The sequence below is a fragment of the Coptis chinensis genome, chromosome 1 (genome assembly GCF_015680905.1).
Source record: "Coptis chinensis isolate HL-2020 chromosome 1, ASM1568090v1, whole genome shotgun sequence".
Classification (NCBI taxonomy): Eukaryota; Viridiplantae; Streptophyta; class Magnoliopsida; order Ranunculales; family Ranunculaceae; genus Coptis; species Coptis chinensis.
Genome location: NC_141456.1, coordinates 43287257 through 43313063, shown reverse-complemented (window position 1 = coordinate 43313063; position 25807 = coordinate 43287257). Strand labels below are relative to the sequence as shown.

General features: G+C 36.6%; 2 protein-coding genes across 9 annotated transcripts; both read left to right on the top strand.

The window, feature by feature from the left end:
- The first annotated feature begins 1065 nt into the window (after positions 1–1065).
- PAA1 (P-type ATP-ase 1) lies at positions 1066–19255 on the top strand. 2 transcript variants are annotated; one of them, XM_086602265.1, is made up of 17 exons: positions 1066–1648; positions 1729–1782; positions 1948–2101; positions 3795–3869; positions 5512–5789; positions 6950–7183; positions 7352–7450; positions 7690–7839; positions 9156–9302; positions 11496–11546; positions 11656–11828; positions 12960–13092; positions 14944–15041; positions 16987–17227; positions 17555–17758; positions 18333–18413; positions 18686–19255. In XM_086602265.1, the coding sequence occupies exons 1-17, from the start codon at positions 1205–1207 to the stop codon at positions 18944–18946; spliced, it is 2877 nt and encodes a 958-aa protein (XP_086458391.1). In that variant the 5' UTR covers positions 1066–1204; the 3' UTR covers positions 18947–19255. The 2 variants fall into 2 exon arrangements, with proteins under 2 accessions (XP_086458391.1, XP_086458398.1); XM_086602272.1 differs by lacking the exons at positions 1066–1648; positions 1729–1782; positions 1948–2101 and adding an exon at positions 3239–3379.
- Positions 19256–20259: 1004 nt separating this feature from the next.
- On the top strand, positions 20260–24328 carry SC35 (serine/arginine-rich splicing factor-like protein, putative). Of its 7 annotated transcripts, none has more exons than XM_086602307.1 (11): positions 20260–20518; positions 20606–20684; positions 20759–20838; positions 21270–21336; positions 21610–21681; positions 22337–22549; positions 22643–22829; positions 22917–23025; positions 23279–23448; positions 23531–23737; positions 23859–24328. In XM_086602307.1, the coding sequence occupies exons 1-8, from the start codon at positions 20443–20445 to the stop codon at positions 22920–22922; spliced, it is 780 nt and encodes a 259-aa protein (XP_086458433.1). In that variant the 5' UTR covers positions 20260–20442; the 3' UTR covers positions 22923–23025; positions 23279–23448; positions 23531–23737; positions 23859–24328. The 7 variants fall into 7 exon arrangements, with proteins under 7 accessions (XP_086458433.1, XP_086458425.1, XP_086458415.1 ...); XM_086602299.1 differs by having other exon boundaries at positions 23269–23448; XM_086602289.1 differs by having other exon boundaries at positions 23269–23737.
- The last annotated feature ends 1479 nt before the right edge of the window (positions 24329–25807 follow it).

The window sequence follows — 25807 nt, the reverse complement described above, 5'->3', positions numbered from 1 at the left end:
GACTGCTGAAAAAGACTACTAGTCTATGGATAAAGTGCTTGGAGTCTTTCAGGAAGGAAACAACAACATAACAGGGAGTAACTCATAACTCAATAAACTCTACTAGAAACTATGCAACTGGGGGTAACCCAAGTACTAGTACAAGCAAAGCTAGCAGCAGTAGCATCAACTCTAGTTTTGGTGGTATAAATAATGTATGTGCTTATGTATGCTTAATTTGATGTTGCATTTGACAGGTCTACAGGACAAGGGGCAGCAGGTGCAATCTTTTGGAATCACGAAGGGAAAATTGCAGGAACAACTCATAGAAGATTTAAAGCTAGAGATGTGGAGGAGGCAGAGCTCAAAGCTGCTGAAGTTGCAGTAATACTCATAAGGAGAATGGAAGTGAGAGAAGTGGAAGTCAGAGGAGATAATCAAGTTGTTATGAATGCACTAGCAGAGTCCAACTTAAGTTGACACCTATCCAGTCTAAGAGATTTTGTTAAAGATTGTGTTTCAGGATTAGTTTCATGCAACTTTGTTTATATTAAGAGAGATAATAACACTCCGTCACATCAGCTTGCTAAGTGGGCTACAAACCACTTGGAGGAACTCATCCTATCATTTGTCAGTAAATGTAATGGTCCTATTATATCTATTGTAAATGAAGGGTAGTCGTTATTCAAAAAAAATAAAAAATAAAAAATAAAAAGAAAAAACACATAGAAAAGTGGCAGAAATGTGGAATCATCTTATCGTGTGTTAACCTAGTTAACACGAGTTTATCGAAAAAAAAAAAAAAAAAAAAAAAAAAAAACCTAGTTAACACGTGAAAAAAATAAAAATATGATAACCACTTGGTTGGGATCACGTGTACAAAGAGAATCTCTTCCTTACTAAATTTGTATTTACAGACCCATCGGACAACAACCCTACAATAATCTAAAGATCTTAAGAGTTAAAAGTTGATGCTGAAAACGTTGAACATTAAATTCGCACGAGGGCTAACAACGCAAAACGTGGAACAAGATCATTTCAAAACTATATAAAAACCCGATCACAAAATTCACCAACCCACCACGTCTATCATCACTCACTTCCCGTGGTCCCAAAACCATCCGATCTCTATATCTAAAAGCTCAACCACACTGCCCCCCTCCCTCTTTTCATACTTAAGCTCAAAACACAAAAAACAGATTGACTAAAACCAGCTTCAATTTCAATGGAGTCAACACTTTTTAACCTCTCCAAAACACTAAACACATCCTCAAATCTCAATCACAACAATTTAGCCAGATATATTCTACGTAAAACATTAATACAAAACAGATTCCATTACTCAAGTAGAATTAACTGTATTAAAAACAATGCAAATTTTACTAAACCGTTAGTAGAATCAGCTCTGACGTCATCTATAATTTCGTTACGTAGTTTATATCTTATTACTCCAGTTTCAAATCGTTTAGCTTCAGTTTCAACTTCTGTTGCTTCTTTTACTTGTTCTGCTGCTTCTGGTGGTGGTAGTGATGGATTTAACGGTGGTGGAGATAGTGGTGGTGGTGGTGGTGGAGATAGTAGTGGTGGCGGTAATGTTATTAAATCTGAAACTGTTGTTGGTGATGAAGTTTCTGGGGTGTCTTCTGATGTTATTATTCTTGATGTTGGTGTAAGTAAAAATGAAAATGTTTATCGTCTTTTTATTATGTTTCGTTTTCGTGGTAAAAATATTGTGATTTTTTTTTGTAGGGGATGACTTGTGGTGGTTGTGCAGCTAGTGTGAAGAGAATACTAGAAAGTCAAGTAAGTAATAATGCATTTGATTATGTATGTATTTTTCACGCCGTGGTATCTCGGATATCATGATCTAATATGGATTCATAAAAAGGGGTCTACTTTGCCCTGGAAATATACTTTTGTAGTCTAAACACTTTAAATCTCAGCTATAATTTTCTAAATTCTAAACAGCCAAATGTATCATCTGCAAATGTCAACCTTGCGACCGAGACAGCAATTGTGTGGCCGGTACCTGAAGCTAAGGCTATACAGAATTGGCAGCAACAATTAGGAGAGGCACTTGCAAAGCATTTGACTAATTGTGGATTTACGTCCAATCCTCGAGGTATGAATGTTTTAGACAAGTAAGACTAAGTTTTATAGATCATGTATCTACATCTCTATCTTAGTTATGTGCTGTATTGTACATTGTTTAGGTGTTAATTTTATATGCTTCTCAGCCAACAGTACTAGTGTAGAATTTGCTTCAATAGGGCCTGAACCTATGCATTATTGGATATTAGGCTGGACTACTGCAAGTGCAATCTTGTAACTGTTATAAATCTATACATAGGTTCAAAAGAAGAGAGTGATAAGGGTACTAACTATTACAACAAAAAACGGAAAAAATAGGGGAGGGGAGGGACTGTGTTGCGCCGTAAACAACCACACCCATTCTAGAGTTAACTCATCGGACCAATGCTTGCTATACCTTGAAATTTCTAAATGGGATAGTGGAATACATTCAAGCTTTCATATGATTCATGCGAAGCTTGGTGGGTATTTCGCAGGTGAAGGAGCTATTGAAGGAAACATTGCTTAGGGTGCTTGTGATTTGCTGTTAGGAGCAACTTTAATACTGTGGTATGTCAGTATTCCAGTGGTTTTCCATTTGCTTCATTTATACAAGCAGTGTCGTGTCCATTGAGTTTTCCCTATTTTTGATGGGGTAGTATGGTTCAAAAATCCAGTCTGATGAAATTGTTTCTCCATCCATAGGTGGGTTGCAACAGCTGGTGGATTTTGACTGGAGGGAGGCGTTTTCATTACTTGAAATTCATTCTTCTCGAAAAGAAGTGCCTAGGATCTTGAGATATTGCTGTTTGTGATCATTTAGTCTACATAGGGCTTCTATTAAAGAGTCACCTGTAATGTCCTTAGGATGTAATGTCAGTGAATACTGATCCGTGAGTTTGTTTAAACGTTTTTGGTTAGAGGCTCTTTTTCCTCTTCCGGTTTTTGGAGAGACACCCTTTAGGATTCCATCGTGCATTCTGATCCCACAATTTGGCGAAAGTCTCAATGTGTTACAAAACTGGTGTATTTTTTTTTATGCTTAGTTTTAAAAGAGGCAAATCTATTTGTCATTTTTATCATTGTGGTGCAATTAACTTAGTTCATGCATATGTTGCAAGTTAGCTATTCTAACAACTGACGCATGCTAGTATGCTACAATTTAAGGTATAATCACTTTTCTCAAATGTAGCTCTGTGCATGGTCTGAAGATGGTCTTTACAAGTTGGCATATTGTCATATCTGTGTCAATTAGCCTCTTGCCATTGTAGCAGGTTTCTCTAATAACAGCTCGTTCTATGGTTTTGCTGAAGTATTTCACTAATGTCAGGTGCATTGTGTAAAGTGGATGTGAATATGTGATGATATCAAATTATTTTAGCTCATATCACGTCTTATTTCCATTTCCAGTTATTTTATTTTTTATTTCTTTGGGAGAGGAGGGGGGAATAGAAATCCCCTTTCTTTTATACCATTCCCTATATCAAGTTTCAATATATTGTTTACCTTCTTCCATTGGAACCTTTCTTCAATACTGTTACAACCAATTTAACAGTCTCAACAGCATTGATCTCTGATTAGTATGCAGTTGATACCTAAAAAGAAAAATTGTAGTCTCTACTCTCTAGTATTTTGGATCTTTTATTTAGTTTTTAATTCTTATTTTGCTGCCTTATTTAGTATCCTGCCATTTGATAAACTATTGATCCCTCAAAATGACATGTAACAGACTTTCTGTTGTGCAGAATCGACAAGAGACAGTTACTATAGAGTTTTTGAAAAGAAAATGGAGGAAAAGCGTACCCGCTTAAAGGAAAGTGGTATGACATCTTGCTATCTCTCGCTCAAATTTGTCAACTAATAGCTGCATGGATCTTTATGTATTGTACAATGGTCACAAACTTGGGAGGTTGGGGCCGTGGTCTTGGGTTCGATTCCCACCTTCATTGGGGATAAGGGAATTTAAGGGATTAGGGAATAAAGTTCTAACTTCTAACTTTCCCAAAAAAAAAAAAAAAACAATAATAAAAAAAAAAAGTAAAAAATAAAATATACAAGAGTGCACCATATGAATTGTATCTCCTGACATGTCTAATACATAATGTATTGTGCATATGTGCTTACATAGGTATACATTTTTTGTCTTGCTAACTTATGTAGGTATGCATTTTTCGTCCTGCTAACTTATGTAGGTATGCATGCATACAAAATAATTGTATTGTCCTTAATGGAGGGGAAAGAGAAAAAGAGGATACAACCTTATTACTTTCGGCCTTGTATCACTTCAATATATATATATATATACCGCCCGGCTCTTTTGAAAACATTTAGATTTTTTTTAGAAAATTGGGACTACCGTTTTAGTCGCTAACCCGTTTTAATTTTCTAACAAATTGTTTTTAATGAAATTTTAATTAAGTTTTAAAAACCCGTTTTTTCAATTGAGAGAGATTATGTTTTAATAGGAGAAGGATTCCCGCTTTAATTAAAAGTGTTAGAATTTGTTTTAATATGAGAATAATTCCTGTTATAATAGGACATGAATTTCCGTTGTAAATTTTTTTTTTCGTTTTTCAAATAGGTGAGAAATTTATGTTTTAATAGGAGATGACGTGGAATTTTAATAGAGCTCGAAAAATACCCCTTGTGGGAGCTTTAATATATATATGAAAAATAAGAGTACAATAATAGAAACTTCTAAAATATTCGGGAGATGTCCTTTTAGAACTCTAACAATATTTTTATAGAATTTATAAATTTGATGACTCTAAACCTCCTACTTTCTAATCTATGAGAGCATCTTCAATGCATACACTTCATTTAGAGTCCAAAGTGATGTCATCAAGTTAAAAGATGATGTTAGTTGAAGTCTTGAAAATTATCCACACTAACCCACACACTTTATATTATTATTTTTATAATGAAACTTATCTTATAGACCCATTGGACACTTATGTTAAAATATTGTGATCACTCTCTACTTGCCAACACCCCACATTTTTCTTCCATATTTGACCCCTAAAATGGAGTGTAGTGATACAAAAGTAATAAAATTGGTTGTTTGCACATGTGGCAAGTTAGGGCGGCTTGGGCAGCTAATATGGAGTGACACTTGATAAAACAAATCAAACTCTATATTTGACCCCCAAAATGGAGTGTGGTGAGTTGTCTACTTGATATAGAACATGAATTGGTGTAGAAAATTTGAGCTGCCCACTCGACACGTAGGACTATAGAGTAGCATTGACGATGCTATGATATATGTATTTAGAGTTTGAGACGTGGAGGCATTTCTAGGCTTCTTAAAGTAGTGTGTTAGGCACCCTATATGGTTGTACATTGTCTATATGTTGGTGATCACAGTCTTCTATTACACATTCCAGATTATTAATTGGTTGAAGCCTTATCTTCCACATCACATTTATACTTGCTAGACCAATTCCTTGGAAATTCTTTTGACAGGTAGGGATCTTGCAGTCTCTTGGGCTCTATGCGCTGTATGCTTCCTTGGTCATCTTTCTCATTTCTTTGGATCTGGTGCTTCATGGATCCATGCTTTCCATTCAACAGGATTTCATCTAACATTGTCTTTATTTACGCTACTTGGTCCTGGACGCCAACTTATCTTTGACGGTCTGAATAGCCTTTTGAAGGGGGTTCCAAACATGAACACCTTAGTTGGTCTTGGAGCTTTATCATCGTTTGCTGTCAGTTCTATAGCTGCGCTAATACCAAAACTGGTAATTAATTATCTCTATTTTAATTGGTTGGTTAATTTATATTCGGCTACTGCAGATTTGACTTAAACATGATGTCATTATCCGGAAAAAAAAGGACTTGGACATGGTGTCTATATTGTGGATAACTTTCTTATAAGCTAGGCTGTCTGGACCACATGCTTTTACAATAACATGAGCCCAAGCTACCTCCTAACTTCACTTAGTGTTTCTGATATAACTTGTGGCGGGGGTGTGCTGTGTGACACAGTGACCCACGCTAGCGGCTACCAGTCTACAAGTTTTAGGATAAATCCAGTTTGGGCTTTTTATAAGGATTGAGGTACCTTGTTTCTATTCATTAAGTGGCCGGGTTGGTGTCTTTAAAGGATATGAGACAGAAGCTGAAAGAACGTTTTGTGCTAGTCAGTTATCGGTGCAATCTTTGAGAAGGTTGGAAAACAGTCGCTGAATATAGTGAAGTGTGTTTTAAAATATACTTCAAGGAGTAAGTTGGTGGCCAAAACAATATGGATAACTATGAAAGCAATAGATAGAAAGTGAACAAGTATACCGACACACACTGGAACGTTGTGGAAATACAATCAGATTGTACTCATGATTGAGAAACAACAAACAGATTTAGGTACGACTAATAGAATAACATCCACATAGATTCAAAAAAGTCCTTTTTTTTTTGTTCACTATAAGCTCTAAATGTTTATGACACAATACAACTCAATATGACTTGGCCGTTTGCACGTGAATTTCAAAATGGAAAGATACTTGTTTCTGTCAAAATTGTATTTGTATAAGACCTAAATGTTTATTTAAGGTATATCTGGCCATGTCCCAGTTAGTTGCAGTAGATCATGGCATACTGCTAGTGTAACTTCTTCATATTAGCACCAGTTCTGCTAGAACTGTAACTGTTGGGACTGGGACCATGAAACTTGAGCTAGAGCTTGAACCACAGTACTTATATTGAAATTTCTCCAGAAGTATCACAGTTTTTACCACATTTCAAATCCTTTTCAGTGAAACAAGAAAAGAAAGTTACTGACCCACCTTTGGGAGTTGTTCATTAGTATAAATTAAATTAAAAAATGGTAGTATAAGTTTTACTCTGGATTTTACATGTGCTATGTGTTTTGGGAATGAAGCTGTTTCTCATTTGTGTGCAGGGTTGGAAGACATTCTTTGAGGAACCAGTTATGTTAATAGCGTTTGTCTTGTTAGGAAGGAATCTCGAACAAAGGGCGAAGTTGAAAGCTAGCAGTGATATGACAGGACTTTTGAGTATCCTACCATCAAAAGCCCGTCTTATTGTGAATGGTGGACCAGAAGGCTCTGAGTCAATTGTTGAAGTTCCAAGCGACAGCCTCTCTGTTGGAGACAGAATTGTTGTTGTACCCGGAGTAAGTAAATGGTCTTTCTTTAGTTCCTCCTGCACACATTCACAAAAAGAAAAGAGATTTACTTTCTTCTGCTGACAAAAGTGCTGTGGCTTGCTGGTTCTTAGTTATTAATCTTTTCTTGGCAATCTCGGGTTCTTATTAATAGACTTCATGCTTTAATTTGTTTAGGACCGGGTGCCTGCAGATGGAATTGTAAAAGCTGGTAGAAGCACAGTGGATGAATCAAGTTTTACTGGGGAGCCACTTCCAGTAACAAAGCTACTTGGGGTATTCTTTTTTGACAACTTAATTACATGATTATGACTGATTTTTTTAGCAACTCCACATTCAAAAATAATTTTTAAAAAATTATTCAATAAATTCAGGAACTAGATTAATGTACTGGGAAGCTTAATATATGCACTTCCAAGAGATTGGCCTTATAGTTTATTTGTAGCATCTTTCTTGGTTTATCCGTGTGGTGATTTTATGCATTACTGAGTTGTTGTATATTCTTTCTGTTTAAGGCTGAAGTTTCAGCGGGAAGCATCAATTTAAATGGCACCCTTACTGTTGAAGTAAGAAGGCCAGGTGGCGAGACTGTCATGGGTGATATTATCCGTATGGTGGATGAAGCACAGAGTAGGGAAGCTCCAGTACAACGATTGGCTGACAAGGTCCTTTCCTTGATACTCATCTATGATCTACTGTGACATATCCTTCTAAACCTTTGTATATGTATTCCTATTAGGTATGAGCAATAGGAATACACTGAAATATATCTGAGTGGGAGAGAAAGCTCTTTCTCCACATTAGAGGTCTCTCTTTCTCTCCCCCTATTAATATAAATTTAGTGTATTAAAGGAAATCTACAATATTCACTGTGGATAATATGTTTAATTGTGACAATTAGAGTGTGGTTGTTTTTGTAGCAAATGAGATGTGTTTATTTATTTATTAATTTAATTTAATTTTAATTTTTCTGTTTCTATGACGTAAATCCTACTTTCCTATATAAAGATGTGTGAGAGAAGGCCAATTCTAATCAAGGCCATATACTCTTTTCTCCAGCCTTTCTTCATTAGCAATAATATAGTTTTACTAGATCAACGTTGTAGAGAACCATAATAATCACATGTCTAGGAATGTACATGTAGTTTCACTCATAGTTGCAGCGAATTTCCAATTCTTTCAGTTTGTTATATTAATTTTCGAGTGGGGATGGGCAAGGTTAAAAAAGCAAGAATTTTCGGATTGACATCTCAATTAAAACAAAATCTTATTAACTATTTCGTCAGTCGCAAGTTCCAATTCCCTTTTCTTTTTGTTGTGTTGCATACTTGCACAGTTTTGGCAGGCCTTAGTATGAATTAGTTGATGTTTTTCATTATTGTGATCTGCACAAAGTATCTAAGATTTAGAGATCTATATTTTAGTTTGTTACTCAAAATATTTCTTTAATTTGCATGAAAATTAAGATGAAAGCATGTGAAGCCAATCATATTGTTCAAGATATCCTAATAATAGAATTTGATTTTCCTGACAGCTATAAGGCAAGATACACAAACAGAGTCGGGCTTAACAAACAAAAGTCATATGATGGAAGAACATTGTAAATTTATGTTGTCAATGTGGAAATCATTTTAATTCACAAGTGTTAGCAAGTGAAAACTACCTGGCTGCTAATTGTCGAGAGATAACTATGAACTCCAAGTAAGAGCCACGAACTTTGTTCTCCAAAGGTCCTTAAGATGAAACCCACAAATCATCTTGCGACCACAATTGTTGACAAAGCTGCTTTTGAGTTGATCCTTTTTGAGATGTTTAGTATAGTCTCTCACATGGGACATTTAAAGCCTTGCATAACAGTATTTAGTTCCTTGGGCCACTCCATTCATTGCCAATTGGTTTAGAATTGAATGCTCCAAAGTCGAGTCCTGTTAGTTACCCATTCTGCCATGGAAATATGAAATATGATTGGTATTGTTAATAGGTTGCTGGGCATTTCACGTATGGAGTAATGGCACTCTCAGCTGCTACTTTTATGTTTTGGAACCTTTTTGGCACTCAACTTTTACCAGTGGCTATTCATCAAGGGAGTCCCCTCTCGTTAGCTTTGCAACTCTCCTGCAGTGTGTTGGTAAGAATCATGAATTTGCACTTGATATCTCAAATATCTCTACATTCTTCAATTAATATTAGAGTGATATGCTGTGTTATGGAGCATGGCTTAAGGTTATTCCAATTTCATTATTGGCACTTGTGATCCCAAGTCCTTTGTAATCTGGAATGGCTCAGATTGGACCGTGTCATTGAACTTGTGTACGATATTGGGAATCTGGACTTATTTCTATGTGTAATTACTTGGCCTACCATGAAAACAGTGTCTGGAGAATCTTGCATTGGCAGTGGTCAATATTTTCATTTGCTATAGTGATTCAAACTGTGATTTGTCTTTCAAAGAGAAGTAGTATTTTTGGAGGGTGATACTTTCCTGAAATATCAGTAACATTTCTTCTTCCTTTTCTTGGTATCAGTGAAATTTATATTTCATTAAAGCCTAAAGATATTGTACAAGTACAAAGAGTAGTTACGCCTTAGCAAGGAGCTAATGAGTAAGCTACTGTTTGGATTATAAACCACCTAAACACACTAATGAACCTGTAAGGGGTGTTGATTGTGGAAAAGAAGTGGCTGAACCTTTAATGGCTGCCTATGTATCCAGAGTGTTGGAAAGGAGTGGGGTATTTATAGAGTGGAAAATGTCGGTTCCTTCTGCCCAACGAATCCTGTTCCCTTTGTTGATGAGATTTTGCTTTAATTGCTAAAGTGTATCCATTGCTTAATTAAACGAGTTATCATGCATGTATGATCGTTTGGGGACTTTATGTGGTTCCTTACTCGGCCATGCATGATCACATCCATTTTTTATAGTTTTCTCTCACAGTTGTAGTTTCTCTAGTATCGATCTTGTATTTCCCTTTGTTGTTTCTGAGTGGGATATCTCATCCTACAAAGTTTGACTTTATGATTATATACACATCACATTTTACCGATAAAAAAAGAAGAAAATGAGTTATCATACATGTAGGAATGTGCATAAATAAAGTTGTGTCTAGGAGATTAGTAGGTTACAAAAAATTTGTGTTGGGTGGTTTAGGTAGCTCCCTGGTTGGTAACCTATTAGGTGCTTGGGTTCTAAGGGTACACTCCTCAGAGAGTTTCTAGTTGTGGAACATCTTTCCTTGCGTGATTATGTGGGGCCTCTGGTTGGAAAGGAACAGGAGACACTTCGTCGACAAAGCATTATCAGTAGAGGAGGTCATTATCTCCATAAGAGGGTTGATATTTATTTGGTCGAAGGTTTGGGAGATTTGGAGGGATACACCTTTTGAGCAATTTGTGTTCCGTTGGGAGTCTCTGCTTTGCATGCTGTAATTTAGTTTAGTTTTTCTTGTAATTTGTTTGTGCTTGTTTCTTCCCCTGTTTCTTGCTTTGTAATAGGATATCTCATCCTTGTAATTTGTAAATTAATATAATTATCTACTTTACCGATCAAACAAAAAGAGATTGCAAAAAATAAGCTTGGTAGGACTAGTGACCAGGACTGGGTACCCAACGAGATCCATTGGTGAGGGTACCAATATGGTGGTTCATACAATTACTAACCATCCAAACACTAACAAATATGACTATTACTCTTGCATCGTTAGAATACCCCCATTACACGCAATTTCATGGAATCTTAAATCCCTAAGAGACACTATGTTCCTTCACCAATTGTATATGGTTTCCTTGATCTCCATGAAAGCCTTGACCTCCATGACAATCTCAAAAAAGCTTGAGGTATGGGATCACTTCCTGCGGCTTTCTGATTGGCTTTGCATGATAGATTGTAAGAGAAAAATTAAATGTCTTCTAGTATTCTCCTTAATTTTAGATTTTCAATTTTTTGATTGGAAGTCTGGAGTTTCAAAGTTAGCTAATAAGTTGGTGTTGCCAACCAGAGATCAGCGTGTTGTTTTTGATAACTTGTAGTTGGATTTTGTAATATGGGAGCAGTGCCATGTTCATGGTTCGTTATTATGTTCATTCTTTTCAAACCGGGATCCTTGTATTACCAATGTTTTCACTGTTCTATAATATGGATAGAAACATTAAAAACTGTACTGTCTTCAACAGGTTGATCCTTTTGACATTTGATATTATTTCGCGTAATAGTACATGTTGATGCTCATTCCCAAGTTTTGCATTGAACTGTATGAGCATCACTAACATTTTCCCTATATTCTCTTATTAATGTGGTTGCTCACTCTTGCTTTTCCATGTGCAGGTTGTTGCTTGTCCATGTGCACTTGGTCTAGCCACACCTACAGCTGTGTTGGTAGCTTTTCTGATCTCAACTCCCCTTTCTTTATTGTAGCATACTTATCTCAAATATGAACTGGTCTTTAGCATAGCATACAAATTAATTAAATATACTTTTCTTCAAGGTTGGGACTTCACTCGGGGCAAGGAGAGGACTGCTTCTGCGTGGTGGAAATATCTTGGAGAAGTTTGCATCGGTGAATACCATTGTGTTTGACAAAACTGGGACATTAACAATTGGCAGACCTGTTGTGACTAAAGTTGTGCCGTCCAAATATGAGGAAGATACAAGTATACAGTTAAGTGAAAATTGCAATACTCAGCTTGCTAATGTAACTGTGGAGTGGTGACTGGTCTATAAGTAGTATTTCTTTCTATTCTGTTTGTTTCCTTAATAAGTTATTTTCCTTTCTTGTCTTGACTTATGGAAAAGGTGGACCACACTAGACTTTTCCTTTTCTTTCCATCCTTAAGTGTGTAAACAAACGCAGCCTTGGTTTCCTTGTTGAAAAAGAAATAGAAAGTACTTTTGTCGTGTTTGTAGTTTACCGTCCTTTTTGTTTTTTCTCCGGTAAATTGATTGTAGATACTTTGACTTTTTAATATTTAAATGCTTAGCCACAATTGACTGAGTTTCAATGTGTCTACTTGACGAGATGTCCTGCTTTTGTCATTTCTTCCCATATCATTTTTCAGTATTGTTTTAAACATTTGGTATACTTATATGACTATTTGCCTAATATGCAGAAATGCAATAACGAAAGTAACACAGTTAGATTAGAAAATTCTTAGCCATATTGAGCCCTCCTTATACCAAGTCAATGCAACTACTGAAGGCATAAGCTAATAACCAGTAACTTTATACTAATTACAATCTTGTTAAGAAAATTATAACCCATAATCCATTGTGGTTTGTTACATAATGACAACAATAATATAGAAAATGTCAATGCTAAACAGGGCTGTCGAAGGACGCAACCCCGCACACACATGTAAGAGTCCTACAAGTTTGTATCTTGTTTTCAAGAAGTACAGGGGATTTGGAACCATTGCCCGCCTTTACTAGCCATCCCTTGTGTTTGGGCTGATTTCCGCAAACTGTGACATTCTTTATAAAAGAAGAGAAGCAGTGGTAGGACTTTAATTTCAACACATGAATACTTCTTTTTGAATTTCTGAATCTGTTTATAATACTAGGATGCTGAAATCCTCTGTACTGATCTTGTTAGTCACTGTAGCTGTGATTGTAGCCCAAGTTCTTATAAAAGGAAAGCAAATAAGCTTCACCCTTCTGTTATAGTTCTTATCTACAGAATAAGTATAATTAACTTGTATAACATGCAATTGAGGGAACTAATCTTAGAATTGTAGTGTTGAACAAGTATTGAGGTCGGTTCAGAATAATAATGAGTGGGATTGTCTTGTGCAGACAGAATTCAGACTGCAAATGGTCCCAAGTTGAAGTTTTAAGACTAGCCGCTGCAGTAGAATCTAATACAATTCATCCAGTTGGAAAAGCTATCGTTGAAGCTGCTCAGGCTGCGGGTTTTCAGGGTGTGAAGGTTACATTTTAATCTCCACTTTACGATTCAGAAGAAAATTAATTTTCCTTCCACTAGTGCACCCTCTTTCCTTTTCATTATTGGTTTGTGATAGTAGCGTTAGCTAATAAAATCTCTATGTAGCATGGACACTTCATATTCTTAAAAAAAATACGTGTCGGACACAGAGACACGTTGTGCTTACGATTTCAAACTGGGGTTTCTTCTAAACCTAGAAGACTAAGAAAATAAACTAATACCATAGTTAGAACTCCATGATATATGCCACTTTCATAGTTATTTATTTGTAAGGAGGCACTTTGTGAGGTCTTGAGCCTAAGAATTATTTGGCAACTAAAGAATAGTAATAATCTCCTTTTTAATTAGCTGTGTGCCCATGTCCTACTCCATATAGGTTACTTTGTCGGACACCGACACTCGTATCCGTGTCAGTATGACCTATTTAATCTTGGTCAAACATTGTTGATTCATTGACATGAATATATATGACCACTTGGAGTTCATCTTTTTCCACATGTAATGCTTGTAAATTGGGGGAAAGAGGAAAATCGAAATGTGAGGTGAAAATCATTTTTAGCAACTCAAGGATGTTTTACAAGATTATGTTCCAAAAACAGAGACCTTGTTCTTGTACATTGAAAGCTCCCAAAACTCACTTGATTCAATCAGAGAGCATTTCGAGATGTTGTTCTTAGATGACCCAGTAGTTAAAAAGGCTATTAGATGCCATCCTAATTATCAAGTGAGAGATCCCAAAAGCGTGTTGATTTCTAGAAGAGACTAGAGAGATCTTTGAAATTGATCTTGTGATATGAGGAATTTGGCACCTAACTACAGAAAGGCCAATTTTCAATAGCCAAAAAAATTTATGTTGACCTATGGGCATTTATTCTATATATAATGCCAAAGATGTCTTCTCAGAGAGGAGGAACCCAATTACCTAACCAAGTAAGATATGAAAATTTTGTAATCTCTTGTACCAAATAAGAGAGGACAAACCCTAATATCATGTATATCTACCCCAGTCAGACGTTGTTGATGCATTGGAGTCTCCGTTTTCACCGTTATTAGGAGACTGTGTTATCGGCACTTTGAAATTTTAGATTTGATTTAATTTTTGTGACGATGATTTCCTAGGAGTAGAAAAGATCTCTCTGTGGAAAATAAGTCGAATCCAAAGTTTATACCCACATTAGACATTAACAAATGAAAGATGGTACAACCTTACTAGTACTTGGTTCTTTACCTCTACCTATAGTGAACTAATGAAATAATAAATAAATGAAAGTGATAAAATGGTTCGAGAGAACCATAATCTCCTGTTTTAATACCAAGGTGCTTAATAACTCTTCTCTGCTTTTCTCATTCATTCAAACGTACATAAATAGACCAAAGTACACTTAGTGCCACTAAAATAGGTACCACAACTACAATTACTTGAGTACTTGACCCCTACGCCCATATCCCTAAAGAATAGGAGAACACCAACAACTCTAATCCTAACTACCATTTACCCATTCAACTTATTATTAACTAAGTAACAATTATTCAAATTCAAATGACAATCTACTGAGATCCATGCTCCTGATCCTACGGTAACATGCTATGCACATGTACATGCATGTAACAAAAGAATTTTGGAACGTTCAGTTTCACTGTTAATTTGACGATATGTTTTGTAGGGAAAGAAGTTTGTTTACTGGCCCCGGAATTCCTCTCTATTGAACATAAACAAAGTTGATATTTTCGTAAAAGATGATACATATTTACTTGGTTAATACATGAGACGTCTTTTCAATACTTGGCGTGTTAGCTGGTTAACTTTCTATTCTTAAAAAATTATGATTGCAGGTTACCGATGGAACTTTCAGGGAGGAACCTGGATCTGGTGCTGTTGCAACTATTGACCGTAAAGAGGTTTCAGTTGGAACATTAGACTGGGTTCAAAGGTATTTGGTTATTAATGTCCTTAATTATGTGGCACGGAATCATATATTTGTTGATATATTGTGCTTTAGTAAAGAATTCTAAAGTTATCATTTTTGCTGTTTCAAATTTTATTTTAGGGTTAACTAGTATTACAACCCTCCCGCCCTGGGAAATTAGGGGTCTGCCCCAAATACACATAAAAAAAACGTCAAATTGGGTTGACCGTGTGTTTTTTTACTAGTTAACCCTAATTTGGGGGGGATGGTAATACTAGTTAACCCTTTATTTTATTTTTTTGCGACATCGGGATGTTTGGTCATACGAAAGACAGTGGACTTGTAGTACATAATACCTGCAGGATGCACACTTCTTATTAGGCTCTGTTGTTGTAGACTCGGTAAAATTATGAAAACAGGGAGAAATAATTGTTGCCTCTGATGGTGTGATCTGTTATGCATGGAGCATTTCATTTGTGGCTCTGATTTATTGGGCAGGTGGCCTATCTGTTGTGTAATCTGGATCAGAGGTTTGTTAAGAAACGCTTCTTGTTGACCGAAATATAACTAATAAGATTTGCAACAGTTGTCAGCCCAGTGGAAACTTAACCTCATTTTGTTACATGTTTTATGTTATTTTATTAATCATATAATAATGGGTTAATTGGCCAAAACCCCCCATTTTATGACATACATTTGTGTTTACCCCCAAATTTTGAATCATCACAAAAGACCCCCCAGTCCGTCCCGGCCCCACCCAGAAATCATCCATATTTGCTCTATTGCCTAAAATACCCCTCGGGGGTAAACACAAATGTATGTATCTCCACCAAACTCTCAAATCGAAGCAATGAGGGTGTTCCCAGTCATTATTCCACTAATGATTGGGAAACAGAACGCAGCTGTCTTCCCAGATCCAGTTTGAGCACAAGCCATCAAGTCTCGTCCCGCAAGAGAAATTGGAATGGCATGACGCTGCACAGATGTTGGCTTCACATACTTACACCTCCTTATATTCTGATTAAGTGCATCTCCTAAATCGATATCCGCAAAAGTATTCACAGGAGGTGGCACATTGTCCCCACTGGTCTCCACAGGTATGTCTTCATAGGCATCAAAGTTAATGCCACTGTTCTCAGAAACATCTGGTTCCGCAGGTTCACCATCATCGTCTCCAAAGGGATTCACCTCCCGTTCTCTTCCACCCCATCCACCGCTTCTATTATTCCAACCACCACCACCGCCACCGAATCGGCTACCAGCTGAACCAGGACGGCCTACATCCTGCCTCGGTGCACCCCAACGAGAACCACCACCAACAGGTCCCACCATAACCAGATCTATCATTACCAGGTCCTACTCCTGTGACAGCTGGAGCTGGTGGATCCGATGAAGGTGGTCGATTACGAAGGTGTGGTGGCACATATGAAGATCAAGCTGGTTGTGAAGTGTTTCCAACACCCTCATTTGCCGAAGAACCCGCACCACCAAGATGAATAACATGGTTTTAGAAAATCGAGTTTCTTGAGCCAATTTCCTGCAGAACATGTTGGAACAGGACTTGGGTCTCTATCAATTGTTATTGTTTCAAATCTTTAAACAGAATCCATCAAACGCGAGGAATATTTTTCTTATTGCTTCGATTTGAGAGTTTGGTGAGATACATACATTTGTGTTTACCCCCCGAGGGGTATTTTAGGCAATAGAGCAAATATGGATGATTTCTGGATAGGGCCGGGACGGAGTGGGGGGTCTTTTGTGATGATTCAAAATTTGGGGGGTAAACACAAATGTATGTCATAAAATGGGGGGTTTTGGCCAATTAACCCTATAATAATAATAGAAGTTTTCATATTGGAACCACCTGTATGTTTGTGCTGGTTACTTACTCATCTCACAACATAGTTATCTTGCAGTGAGTTATGTAAGCTCATATTCTTACTCGTGGTTGGCATCTCTTATATTGCAGGCATGGAGTTGCTTGGGATTCTTCCCTGGAAGTGGAAGAGATTAAGAATCAATCTGTAGTTTATGTTGGAGTAGATGGTCGTCTAGCAGGTCTTATTTACTTTGAGGATCAGATTAGAGAAGATGCTGGTAGTGTGATTGAGTGTTTGTCCAAGCAAGGTATAAGCACATACATGCTCTCCGGGGACAAACAACATGCTGCTGAATATGTGGCATCCGTTGTTGGTATACCAAGAGAGAAGGTAATTGCATCTCATCTTAGTGAAAAGCAAACCTAGAGGGGGAAAAAAATTACACAATTTCGGAATGAATAACCGAGACAATGCATGTACCAACATAACTCGAGCATGAGATCATTTTCGAAAAAAATCGTAGTTGTTATTTGAACGGCAATGGCAAATTTGATCTAGTATGTTTTTTTTTATTAAGATCTTGCTTCTTATATAGAAGTGGGGCACTGTAGAAAGTGTTCGAAGAAACATAAAGAAAACCATGAGTGACCTAGTAACTATGAAATGGCTTGGAGTTGGTTCTTCTTTTCGTTCTCTAAAATATGGTATAAATGGCAGGTGTTATCTGGAATCAAGCCAGATGGAAAGAAGAAGTTCATTAGTCAACTTCAGAAGGATCAGAAAATTGTAGCCATGGTCGGCGATGGAATCAATGACGCAGCTGCCTTGGCAGCATCAGACATTGGAGTTGCCATGGGTGGAAGTGTTGGAGCTGCTAGTGAGGTGTCACCTATTGTGCTCATGGGTAACAGACTTTCACAGGTCTGTAATCGTGTCTAAGTTGTCAAGTATATGCTTTTGCCTTTATGTCCGAAGAATGTTCTTTTCATTTTTCAAGGAAGAATTAATCGTTATGGAAATAATACTGATAATGTCAACGTATATACAGGCAATCTAACTAAATAATGTCAACGTATAAAGTACAATTTTCAATTGTCAGATGGCATGAAGTAATCTTTACAGAATAGAATTATATAGTATAAGCTTAGTGCTAACGCATAGCCAGCAGAGTGAAATCCAAACTCTTATGCATTTATTCCACACCTACCAGCTTGTTCTTGCAGACAATTTTTTCTTCTTGTAACATGGACTGTCTTTGACTCTTTGAATTATGTGGATATTTTATCCACACTGTCCAGATAGTAGGAAACACGAAGTTTAGATGTTTTTATGGAACACCTATTATAGCATTTGCATTTCTCCATCGCTGCTAATTTGCAACATGTAGTCTCTTCTCGGGTTTGAATGGAAGGGTTTTTCCTGGGCAAACGTTTCATTTTGAATCTTGCTAGTTATAATACACATCAGAAACTGACACGTGGATACTTACATGCAGTTGCTCGATGCGTTGGAGCTCAGCAGACTAACCATGAAGACGGTGAAGCAAAATCTTTGGTGGGCATTTGCATACAACATTGTAAGCTCTTTTATACATAACAGACTTAGAGTGTGTTACATACTACTGTTACTATAGGATGGATTATAAAGCGCATTATTGGTGAAAGGAGTTTCTAGCTAAATAGGTTGGCAAAGCTAACTGTTGGTACTGTAAGAGTATAAGAAGGATTCTTATTCGTCTGCACCTTATAGTCTGACCTTGTATAGTAAGAAGCATATAAAGCCACCTTACTGAATTTTAGTCTCGAACCTAAACTAAGAAATGCTTATGGCTGCTTTTTGATGGTACAGGTTGGACTTCCAATTGCTGCAGGATTGTTGCTACCAGTGACTGGAACTATGCTGACTCCTTCAATTGCTGGAGCTCTCATGGGATTGAGTTCAATAGGAGTGATGACAAATTCACTTCTTCTAAGGCTCAAGTTTGCTTCTAAACAAAAACAAATCAAACTGCCACTGGAGGCATCTAACAGTTCCGAAATTGATCACCTCAATAACAAAAATCTCAAGTTAGGTCACCCTTACGGTGCTGCTAAATGGAGAAACACCTGACTGAGAAATTCGCTTGTAGTGATACCTTTCCAATTCATAGGATAATAGAAATTAGAAAATAGTCATTTGTCAAAGTTGTTGAGACTCGAAAATAGGGCATTCCCATAATCCCATTTGTTTTCTTGTAAATGTTGTAATAACGAGAGGGTCTGTCATCGCATGGACTCATTCTCGGGTAACTAAAGGATATAGGAAAGCAGGGCCACCGTTAAAATTATGATATGGATACACAGTAAGCAATTGCAACTTGCAAGAACAAGAAATGTAAACATCTAAACTGATTTCCTGCATTACAATCTCTTGAAAGACTCGCCAACCATTTTGAGGCAGGGTGTCCAAATTAAGTTTGTATCCGTATTAGATTCATGCAAATTCTTAGATTATAACTCCCAACTTTTTCACTACTAAAATAACAATTATATTTGCTTTTTTGTTTAAGCCCTTGGAGGCCTTAAGCAACCGATATTTGCTTACAATACATAGGGGTTTTTTGTTTAAGCAACCGATAGAAGTCCATTATTAAGTAGACTTGTGTCAATCATCGTTAATTAAACATTTTCCAACTTCTTGTCTTGGCTACACGATGGTTGATCTTACAGAAAGTATGTTGGATAGGAAAGTCTGAATCAGACAAATTGTCCCTTTGTGGATGTTAGGCAACATACTCTTTGTGCATATGCATACGAAAGAAGTAGACTGGTGGTTCCAATTGCAATTGGATATTCCAATAAATTCCTCTAGGATTTTGATAAATATATTTCATTAGATTGTCATTGCTGAAACTGAAGGTAAATAGATTTTGTTTATTCAATTCATCTATCAGCTACATGCTTTTTTTTTTAGGAATTGGTGGTTTGGGAAAATATATAATCAAATGTTAAATAGATCACTTCCGATTTTTTACCTCAAGCGATTTCCATAACTATGAGAATGAGAGGAGAAGAAAAATGTCAGTACGATAAGAATAAACATTAATAGACATATACATACTAAAAATTTATTATAACATAAGAATTTTATTTTAGAGATGGAATTCATACAACAATTTTAATTTTATTATACAAATTTAATTAAGATTTGATTTAAAAAATATCTTATATATTTGTATATTATAGATGAAGTTATATTGAAATAGTTCATTTATTAATTGTTCAGAAGAGTTGATAGAAGAATAGAAGAGGTCATCCCGCCGACTTAAAACTTTAAAAAATATGTATGGGCACGTGCCTGTATTGACTTTATTATTATACTACATAGATGATCTGATTTCTAAACTGGGCTACATATGGGCTACATAAGCCCAAAATAAACATGAGCCGACTCATTCAGGAACCGACATGTGACTGGTATGCGACTTTATTATACCACAGCATAGAGGATCTGATTTCTATCGGATAGCTGAGTATAATACGTGGCCCTGTCTCTCATCACATTCCCAAATCCTGAAAACCCTAAAAAATAATCTTCTCTCTTCTCAATTAATTAATTCTTGTAAAATGTCCCACTTCGGAAGAACTGGTCCTCCAGATATCAGAGACACCTACTCTCTTCTCGTTCTCAACATCACTTTCCGTAATAACAATAATAATTCTCTTTTCCATCAATTATTATATTTTTTTTATTCGATTTCTTAAATTTACCTTTTTTTTACTTGCACAGGAACTACTGCTGATGATTTGTTTCCTTTGTTCGATAAGTATGGGAAAGTAGTTGACATCTTTATCCCTAGAGACCGAAGGTTTGTTTATTTTCTATTTTTTTACCTTTTTTTAAATTTGTTGTTAATTTAATTTTGTTTTGTGTGAGAATTAGGACTGGAGATTCACGTGGATTTGCGTTTGTTCGGTACAAGTATGGTGAAGAGGCTCAGAAAGCTGTTGAAAGGCTTGATGGTAATCCTGTTATTATAATTAAATAGCTGCTGTTGGTTAAAGTTTGGATTTTTTTTTTATTCCTTTTTCTTAAATATACCATTAATTAACACAATATTTAGGATTAAAACAATATTTTATCATTAGCTCTCATTAAGAAGACTGCTGATTTTTTAGCCAAATATATTTTTATTCATATTGTGTAAAGCAGGTTTAAATTACATGTCAGGATTACTTCTTATTTAACGACAAACGACAATGGTGATGAACAACTAAGGTCTCATTTATTGTTTATAGGGAAACGGATAAAAACACTTGCCTTGCTCACTTTGTAAAGTAGTGAGGGCTTCTGGGAGTTTAATTTGTTTGCGTTGTTTTAGTGAGGATTTCTGTACAAATATATTTTTTGTACTTATTTTTTTTCTTGTTTTTTTTTGGTGTTATTGTTTCAGGAAGGAATGTTGATGGTAGAGATATCATGGTTCAATTTGCTAAGTACGGTCCAAATGCCGAACCAATGTAAGTTACTGATTTGTGCTTAATTATTTTCGTAATTGAATTTAAATTCATGATAACCAATCCAAAGCTAAATTATTAAGTTGAGTCATCCCGTGAATAGTGTACTTGTGTATGGCGTGTCTGCACACCAGGGCACGCCTAGGCTCACGCCATTCCCCTAAGGCTTAACCCTGGTGCCAAGTGTCGCTGTGACTGCATAGATATCTATAATCTTTGCTTTTATGTCATAAGTAGCACTCTAAATTTTACTTTGTGTGTTTTTGCTTTCAATAGTAAGAAAGGAAGAGTGATAGAAACCTCTCCAAAGCCAAGAGGCAGGTCAAGAAGTCGCAGCCCTCGACCAAGGTAGTCATTCTTGCATTAAAACTTGATTTTGTTCCTGTATTTAAATATGGGATATGGATGGATGTTCGTTCATATGCTACATGTACCATTAGTTGAATATGAATGGATGCCTGTACATATGCTGCATGTACCATTAGTTCAATATGAATGGTGTTGGTTCATATTTCATATGCTACATGTACCAATGCAATCAAGGTTTACCATGGCGGCAATTTTTAGTAAATACTGTACTAGTTACTGCCAAGGGCATTAATTGGGAAACCTAACACCTTGTGCCTTGCCACTGTCAATGTAGATTGCAATAGTATAATATTATACTCAAGTATGAGATGCTAAGCGAAAAATAAAAAACTACAAAAAAGAAATCAATTGGTAGCTTATTGCATAAAGTCATAAACAATGGAACTAAAATAGGCTATAGAACTTATAAATTTTCTTGGTTCTTTTTGTATTATTATGGTTGCTTACATCTTAGGATGTCTGTGGTCCAAGTGCTACTGATGTGATAAAAAAAATCGCTCATATAGATGATTGTTGAGATATATTGTCAGATTTATATTTAAAGTCTTTGTTTGGAAAATATTTTATTTATTTATTCTATTACGCTTTGATGAAGTCTGTGTTCCTCTTTGGTTTTGTCTGATGATTAACTTAGTTCAAGGCGTCGAGATGATCGAGATAGAGACCACAGAAGGAGAAGTCGTAGCAGAAGCGGGGGCAGAAACGACCGTGAAAGGTACCGCGGCAGGGAAAGGGATTCTCGCCATAGAAGCAGGAGCCGCAGTGCAAGTCCGGATTACCGCAAAGGCCGTGGTCGTGGAAGGTATGATAGTGAGAGGCAGAGAAGTCGAAGCAGGTCAGTTGACAGGTAAGAACTTGTGCGGTCTTTTGCTTTTCCTGTACGGTTTTAACATGTTATTTTGCTTTAAACTGTTTAATACTTATTTCTTTTTGGTGGCAGTGCATCTCCCGCTCGGCGCAGTCTCAGTCCCAGGAAAAGCCAATCCCCTCGCAGGACACCTCCATCCAGGGGAGCAAGTCCTGTGAAACACAACCATGATGAAAGATCTCCAACTTCTGGAAGTGCCTCTCCACGACGTCGACCTGTGACTTCTCGCAGCCCTTCCCCTCATAAGTCAGATGCCGATGTGAGTATATGTTTTGTTATTTCTGAATAGTTGCAACTTGCAACCCGAGCTCAACAACAAACTAATTGTTCTTTAATTTATTTGTAGGATTGAGACCGTGATTAATATCTACCTGAATGTGGAGATAATATGAATTCTGCACGAGCAAATCAAATTGTTATGCACTGATTTTGGTATCCGGGGACCATGTGTCAAGGTTAATTATTTCTTTTGGAACTTAATGCATCCATCCATGTTATCGGGTGGTTGGTTTGTAGACTTTCTTGTTTTTGTGGGATATGCTATTTGGTTGCTGTCAGAGTTTTACCTAAGAAGCTTAGGATGCTTACCACATCCAGCTTATGCTTGCTATTTCCCTATTTTGTTTTCACTATGCACACTATTCATTGCTAGTCTATTTCAGTTAATTGGAGTTCTGACTTGATCAACCATATACTAGGCTTCTCTAGTTATGATCGGGGAAGAGTAAGATGTAGCTGATAGTGATAGGCGAGGTTGATGCTGTAGCTGCAATATGCTATATATACTTAGATGGATGATGTTCAGTTTGATGCTGCATACGGCCAGGGGCAGATTGCAGGAAAGCATGTAACAGAATGCTAGTGGTCTTTGCCAGCTAGTATGTTACGTATGTTTTGCTTTGCTAAACTCATGATTGTTGAAGGTACTTAGTTCACTTTCTCTGGTCTTGTATCCATCAGGATCTCTACCCTTGAACATGCTGTGGTTGTTGGTGTTAGTTTCTGGTCCCTGAAAAGGAGTTACCGTAGCCGTGATGACCCAAAGGGTTGGAAGTGGGCAAATGTCTTTAACATTAGCGGATGCTGCTAATGAAATGAACCAGACAAAATTTGCTGATTCCAAAGAATGGACCTATTATGCTATGCTGACCTTCTTGTAACAACAAGGTTGGACGGTATTACAAAAAACGTTTAATTTGCTTAGGTTGTTTTCTAGGCTTGTCATATTCAAATCCCTAGCTATTAGTTTTTTGTGTTTTATGCTGCATCATGTACTGATGTTTTGTAGCACATGAGGTCGTGATTGTAGCTGTGAATCCATAGGGTATTTTCGTTGCATATGTTGGGTTGATGTGACACGAACCATTTGTAGCTGCGCTGTGGTTGCAGTTGATCTTTGACCATCTGTTGCTGTCCTTAATTCCCGAGGCCCAGTTGATTTTTTTTCAAAATTTTGTTGCCGCTTGCTGTCTGCTTGATATTCTGCTGGTTGAATTTAGTTGTAACTTTTGTTGCTGATTGCTGTCTGCTCGATGTTCTGTCTTCAATGGTGTGCCTGCAAATTCTCTTACAGATCATTTCGAACTTGTTTTCTTACCAGCTATATAATTAGATGTTTTATATTGAGATCTATACCTGTATTTGTACAGTATGGCTCTCGTTATCTAACTGACGTAAATTGTCTCAACATCATTGCTAATCTCTATTGCCTTTATCAACTAGTTCTCTATGTTTTATAAATTCAATGTTTTATTAAAAGAGGTGCACACAATGGGCCATTCTAAGTATTGATTTGAGGATTGCTCAGTTTTAGCGTACAGTTACTGTAGAAATATTGAATGTTGCCTTTTCTAGTGCCTCCCGTAGGTAGGGCTGGTCGTTGAGCGTTAATGCTCGTGTGCCTCCCGAGGCGAACTCAAATTATCTTGAGTTTGAGTTGGCTTGCTGAGTATTCGAGTAATTCTAGACTCAGATTGTTCATAACTATAAGTTTGAACAGACGATCAGATATTCACATACCTTTTGAGGTTGATTCTACTTGTCTTGTGTATAAGCTTGAATTCGAACACAATTTAGTGATGAAAGCATAAATAGATATAGGTCTCTTGTCTAAAAGCGCCAATTTATTGAAATACGAAAGTGATTACATTAACCATTATCTGACATGTATTAGAAGTTGCACGTGGTATAATTACAATTGATATGTGATGAGCAATTACTGTCCAACGCTATTATAACAATTATCCTTACTAAAATAGTGTGTTTCAAATTTACAATCTAACAGACTACTCTAACAATTACCTAGAGCACGGAGCTTGATGATTAGCTCTACCTTTAGGGTTTTTAGTGTCGTTCAAGGTTAAAATATATTTTTGCTCCCTATTTCAAATGTTATTATTTCGGTATGCAGTGAGTTGTATTATGATTTATAATCCATAAAATACGCGCACAAGACTTTTTCCAAGTACTGAACCTAGTTGTCCACGGCTGATGGCCCTTGGTTGGTCTAAATTTCCATAGTTGTGTTCATATCCAACAAGATTGGACACTAATTTTCCCCAAACAATCACATTAGCCGTTAATTGGTAACTTCCTGAATCGTCCGTTGAATAAATGATCGGGCCCATGGACCACTCTATTCCATAGCAAGACGTGTACTTACGAATACTTGAGTGGTTTTAAAATGGATGTTCACACTCTCCTCTGCCAAATCAATATTATATTTCTCTCTCTACACTAGTACGCTCTACTCTCTTTTTTTTTTTCGATAATATTACACTCTACTCAAGATAACCCCCTCCCGGATTTCGTAGTAAGACAATGTGTAACTATTATGACATCTTATTAGTACGTTTCCAAATTCCATCACCAGGATATGAAAAGAAGTCGAGGAATGATGATGTAGATTCGCTACCCAAGGGTCGGTTGCTTTCCATAATCATCGATTATCTATACCCTGAATTTTACACCTGAAAAGCTCTTATGGTACTGGCAACGTAATGTTTTTACCGGAAATTGTTAGTTGTATTAGATGATTAGACATGTCTATTCTATATAGTCTGATACTTTGGTACATCTATCTACTAGTGTATAAATATGGTAAATAACTATATAATTAAGGTACTGCGGTAACTCATACTTATTTCTGGTTCCGCATATATTTATTTGTTCGCAAGCTTTTCACAGACGTTAACCTCTAACTCTATATGCTACGAATGACTCATTTAAATTTCCATT

What these genes read in the sequence shown, in the direction of transcription:
- PAA1 (XM_086602265.1), top strand. Translation starts at nt 1,205, where the DNA reads ATGGAGTCAACACTTTTTAACCTCTCCAAAACACTAAACACATCCTCA. An exon ending in AGAGAATACTAGAAAGTCAA is followed by an intron (nt 1,783 to 1,947) that starts GTAAGTAATAAT and finishes AATTCTAAACAG; the next exon opens with CCAAATGTATCATCTGCAAA. An exon ending in ACATTAGACTGGGTTCAAAG is followed by an intron (nt 15,042 to 16,986) that starts GTATTTGGTTAT and finishes CTTATATTGCAG; the next exon opens with GCATGGAGTTGCTTGGGATT.
- SC35 (XM_086602307.1), top strand. Translation starts at nt 20,443, where the DNA reads ATGTCCCACTTCGGAAGAACTGGTCCTCCAGATATCAGAGACACCTAC. An exon ending in TTTATCCCTAGAGACCGAAG is followed by an intron (nt 20,685 to 20,758) that starts GTTTGTTTATTT and finishes TGTGAGAATTAG; the next exon opens with GACTGGAGATTCACGTGGAT. An exon ending in AGTCGCAGCCCTCGACCAAG is followed by an intron (nt 21,682 to 22,336) that starts GTAGTCATTCTT and finishes TGATTAACTTAG; the next exon opens with TTCAAGGCGTCGAGATGATC.